General features: G+C 54.5%; 1 protein-coding gene across 1 annotated transcript; it reads left to right on the forward strand.

The window, feature by feature from the left end:
* Positions 1-530: 530 nt before the first annotated feature.
* TRH (thyrotropin releasing hormone) lies at positions 531-3933 on the forward strand. The gene is made up of 3 exons (XM_043588201.1): positions 531-799; positions 1846-2058; positions 2711-3933. Exons 2-3 carry the CDS (start codon positions 1854-1856, stop codon positions 3193-3195), a joined length of 690 nt encoding a protein of 229 aa, XP_043444136.1. The 5' UTR covers positions 531-799; positions 1846-1853; the 3' UTR covers positions 3196-3933.
* Positions 3934-5477: the final 1544 nt, after the last annotated feature.

Raw genomic sequence — 5477 nt, forward strand, 5'->3', positions numbered from 1 at the left:
CAGTTTTTTTTTTTTTTCAAATCACTGTGGTAGTCAAACAAAACCATCTGTGAGCAGGTGGTGGCCCCAGGCTACCAGGTTTGGCATTCTGAAAACTGTCCCTCTCTCCCACTGTACAGATGAGAAAATTGAGGCCCAGGGAGCCGGAGGCATTCGCCAGAAGTGACACGGTCAAGATCAGAACCCAAGTCCCAATTGTCCCCTACTTTTTTCCTCTGTCCTCTCCCCCCTTCTCTTTCTCCTTCTCTGTCTCTCTCTGTCTCTGTCTCTCCCTGTGCCTCTTTGGTGTTTGTCTCTGCTCTCAGTGTGCCTCCTTCAGTCTTTGTCACTATCTCCTATCCTCTCCTGTGTGTCTCGTTTTAACGGTGTGATTCGCTATCTCTCTGCCTCCCTCTGTCCTCTCCATGAGCGTTCTCTTAGACAACAAACCTTCGGAGCCGGGTGCAGAAACGACCCAACATCAGCACCCCAGGCTCCGGCTCGCGCCTCGTCGCTGCCCCCGCCGCCCCCGCCGCTCCCGCCGCCCCCGCCCCAGATTTCCGGGGGAGCTGGCGGGCGGGGTACCCACGGGGCCGGCTGCCGTCAGCGCCCTTCCCGGAGTCCGCGACCCCTCCCCGCTGACCTCACCCGCGCCTCCGCCCCCGCGCAGATATAAGCAGCGCCCCCTCCGAGAAGCGGGCAGCGGGGTCCGGGTCCTGCCAGCGCTCCCCGCCTCCTGATCCGTCGGCTCTAGGCCCCAAAACTCCGAACTCGGAGCCCCAGGATCTCGGACCGGTCCCGCGGAGCTCGCGCCCGGCAGGTAACCATCTCTGTTCCCTCGCCTCCCCGCAGGAGGGTCCGGGAGCACTGGAAAGGGAGCCCCCTCCACCAGCCCTGGGTGAGGCCGGGAAGAAGCCGCGGCTTTTGTCCCCCGAGCGCCTCCCGGAGCGTGGCACCCGCGCACCGGCTGGGGCGCTGCGCTCATACCCCCGGCGGTTTCCACAGCGCGGGCCGCGGACTGGACGAGGCAGCTGGTGGTGCGGGCGCACTGGTGGCGTTCACTCCTGTGCGCTCACGTCCCGGCCTCTGCAACGCTCGGCGCCCAGTGTCGGTAGGATGGAAAGTTCTCCATCCCACCCCTGCCTAGATGGCAGCTGTATGTCCGCGCCGGGACGTCGGGGCAGAACTGGGCAGAGCTGGGTGTCCGGCGTCAGAGCCTGAGGGTTAGAATCCGAATCCTGACGTTAGAGACTGATTTTCGCGTTGGACTCGAATCTTAGCCTTAGAGTGTCGGCCTCAGTGTTAGAAACAATTTCACCGTTGAAATTAGGATTTTAGAGTCAGAACTGGTGGTTTCCTAGCTTAGCCAAAGAATCTTAGCATTGGAAATAGAATCTAAGAGTTGGAATTGGAACGGTGACATGGGAATTCGAATGTTGGGAAAGGAGCGTTGGACCAAAAATGTGGCGCCAGGAAGAATCTTAGCCTGCGTCGCAAGAATTAGCATTGTGGCCGTCGGGCCCCCGCGCTCTTGGTGGCTACACTCCTGGCGAGCCTGCAGCGCGCTGGCTTCCCCAGCTCCGGGTGACACTGAGGAGTGGCGGTGGCGATGGGGTTCCCACGGCTTCCAGGCTCGCGCAGGCACAACTGGGCGCGGGCAGGTACTCCAAGCATCTCTGTGGGTGAGGACACTCAGAGCCTGAGGCTGCCCCTACCCCACCCTAAGGTAGCAGGTGGTCCTGGCCGCAGGAGGGTGTTTGAATTTGTTACCCACCTTGGGGACCTGCTGGGACAGGAAAGGGGGAGGTGGTGGAGGGCTGGAAGAGGGGCGCGGCCTGCTTATACTCTCTGTACTCCCAATCCTAGGCCCCGAAATGCCTGGCCCTTGGTTGCTGCTCGCCTTGGCGTTGACCTTGACCGTGGCTGGTATTCCGGGAAGCCGCGCCCAGCTGGAGGTGGCCCAGCACGAGGCCGGTGAGCACGCAGGCCTGGACGACCTCTTGCGCCAGGCAGAGCGCCTCCTCCTCCTCCAGGAAGACCTCCTGCGTCTGCAAGGGAATCAGGACGATGGAGAATCAGGTGAGGGGTGGGTCTGTCCTTCCTACCAGAGGCCCCCAAGAGGGTTGGGGGAAACCCAGATGCAGAGGTGGGGAGCAACTTGGTCATCCAAACTCTTGCCTTTCAGAAGCTTAGAAACTGTTGGCCATAACCTCCGCAGGATCATGAGCTGACCTTTTTCTGAGATCAGATTTCTATTCCATGCCCATCCTGGGAATGTTTTACAGAGAGCAGGCTTCCAGTGGGGAAGATTCTGTGCAGGGGATAGAGAAAAAGTCTCTCTGTATGTGACAGTTTTAATTACTACTTATTAGACTCGTATATGCCAGGCACTGTTCTAAGCCCTTCAAACACTTTATCACACTATTAAATCATCCTAACAAGCTCTTAGACTGATACTGTTATTACTCATTTCACACAGAAGAAAACTGAGGCTCAGGAAGTTAAGTAAGTTGCTTATGGTCACACAGCTAGGGGGTGGCAGAGCTAGGACTAGAACCAGAGGTCATGCCTTTGACCACCTGTATCTGTGTTTGTGTCTGTGATGTCTAAGAGGCTGTACAAGGCTGTGACTCTGGATGAGTGCTGCAGGGAATCTGCCTTAAGTAGGAGCAAGGCTGGAGTGGGCACTTGGGGGTCAGGAGGTCCCTCACTGGCCCCTTTCCTTCCCCAGAGTCCCAGATCATTCAACCCGACTGGCTCTCCAAGCGTCAGCATCCTGGCAAAAGGGAGGAGGAGGAGGCAGAAGACGGAGTTGAAGAGGAAGAAGAAGGAGGGGCCATGGGCCCCCACAAGCGGCAGCACCCTGGCCGGCGGGAGGATGTGGCTGCATGGTCAGAGGTAACCCAGCAGAAGCGGCAGCACCCTGGCCGGCGCTCCTCCTGGCTTGGGTACACTTTCACCAAGAGGCAGCACCCAGGCAGACGGCTGGCAGATCCCAAGGCCCAAAGGAGCTGGGAAGAAGAGGAAGAGGAGGTGGAGGAGGGAGAGCTGATGCCTGAGAAACGCCAACATCCGGGCAAGAGGGCTCTGGGAGGCCCATGTGAGCCTCAGGGAGCCTGTGGTCAAGCCAGCCTCCTGCTGGGGCTCCTGGATGACCTGAGCAGGGGTCAGGGGGCTGAGGAGAAGCGGCAGCATCCTGGGCGGCGGGCGGCCTAGGCCAGGGAGCCCCTGGAGGAGTGAACCCAGCTTCCTATCAAGTTTGGGGTCTAAGAATGTCTTAAGTCCTGTGGGTCCTATTCCCTTTGTGACCCCTTCTTTCCCTCCTCCTTAGATCCCTGACCATAAACCCGAGCCCCCTGTATGTACAACACCCAGTTCTCTGGCCTTGTTCCCCCTCTCCCTTCAGGGACATGAGAACGGGAGCCTGAATTAAAACCCTGGATTTCCCCACTTTGCACTGTTGGCAGGGGACAGATCCCAGAGTCCCTCTCCCCGCACCCCCACAGGCTGCTCCCCTTCCTTAGCCCTGGCTAAAAATGACCCTTCTGTGTCTTTTAAGGGATCCCCAGAGAGGAGCAGGGTGACTGGGTCCAGCAGCCAGTGAGGTCAGGGTGGGATTGAAGATGTGATGTCCAAATCCAGTTTCTATCCCCTGCTCCATGAGTCAAGATTTGCCACATGTCAACTTTATTTACCTCCAGAACTGGGGGTCTCCTCTGCTTCTTGGGCCTCCTTTTTGTGGGTGTGCAGAGCCCTGATCCATGGCTATGTTCTGCTTAGGGGAATGATGGCAGGTGGAGGCATCCTGTGCTGTGCTGTGTGGCGGTTGTGGGAATAAAGATGTGCGGGCGTATGTAAACATCCCTGAATGCTGAACTTGTATATAACCCTCTAGGCGCCTTCCCCTTGTCCATGATCATCATCTGAATGATAATAAAACATGCATCCAGATAATCTTGGAGCTCTGTGGCTCTAGTTTTTTCTCAGCTGGTGTGGGGTTTCTCTTTCTAACATTGAGGGGGACAGGATTAAGGCTCCTCAGTTCTGTTGAGAAGGGCATCAGGACTTGTAATCGTCATGGTTCAATGGCAAGAATCAACAGTCTGTGTCATCCAGCAGAGACAATGAGGACATAGGACTAGGCTGTGGTTGGGAACTCAAACTAGCAGCCTTCTGGGCCTGGGCAGGAAAGCAAGCCGGGTGCAGGACAAGAGGGACTGTGCAAAATGAAGAGGCCAGCTAAGTGGAGACACTTAAATCCAAAAACTTGAACATCACGTGAATCAAATGATAACAACGTATACACAACACTTGTTATGTGTCAGTCACTGTCCTGAGCAATTTACATATACTAATTCTTTTCTTTTTTTTTAGTGTTTTATTTTTTTAAGTAATTTCTACACCCAACATAGGGCTTGAACTCCCAACCCTGAGATTGGGAGCTGCAGACTCCTCCGACTGAGCCAGCTGAGCTTCCCTATATTAATTCTTTTAGTCCACACAATAATCCCTCTAGGTAGTATTACTATTATTATGCCCATTTTCCTGATGAAGAAACCAAGGTACAGAAAGGCTAAGCAACTTGTCTGAAGCTGAGTTTGGCCCACTCATTGTTGGTTTGCAACCTCTGATTTAAACTGGCCTCCGAGGGGGTACCCGGGTGGCTTAGTTGGTTAAGCAGTTAAGCCTCCGACTCTTGATTTTGGTTCAGGTCATGATCTCACGGTTTGTGGGATCAGACTCCTCGCTGACAGAACAGAGCCTCCTTGGGATTCTTTCTCTTCCTCTCTCTGCCCCTCCCCAGCTAGCTCTGTCTCTCACTCTAAAAATAAATACACTTAAAAACAAACAAACAAACAAACAAACAAACTGAATTCCCAAATTTTCTCAGGCCTTAGACTCTGAATTAGACCACCATTTGTTTGGTGGATGGATGAGCTATTCGGCTTTTCTGCAAAACAGCTTTTGGTCACTTTCTTGGGCAGTGGAAGGAGGGGGCTAGAAGGGTATCTGAGCTCCAGCTCCTCTCCTTGGGGGACACATGGTTCAGGTGTGGTCAGGACAGAGGAAGACTTGTGGTTTATTAGATGCATGCACACCCACATCTCCAATATTACTCCCCAAAGCCCTCTGAAACATTAAGCATTTGATGGATTTGTGGATTTTTCTCACTTTCAGATGAAAGAACCAACAGAGAGACTAGTGTCTTGCCCCAGGGTGTATGAAGCATGTAGGGCTGGCCTTCCTTTATGCCTGACTTTCCACCCCACTGGGCTGCCTTCCTCTGGAAGGTCTTAAGACAACCTTAAAACACCAATTGTCACCATCAGGGCAAGTGGGGCCCTAATAACATTCCTTCTGCTCACAGTACCCCTCTGAAAGGTGAGTGCCCTAATAGAGGCAATGTGGACCACTGATACAGTACTTCCTTGGTGCTCAGTGCTTATAGACACTTTCTCAGTGAATCTCGTGACCACCCCAGGACAGTTACCATGTCC

This window comes from Prionailurus bengalensis, chromosome A2 (assembly GCF_016509475.1).
Source record: "Prionailurus bengalensis isolate Pbe53 chromosome A2, Fcat_Pben_1.1_paternal_pri, whole genome shotgun sequence".
Lineage (NCBI taxonomy): Eukaryota > Metazoa > Chordata > Mammalia > Carnivora > Felidae > Prionailurus > Prionailurus bengalensis.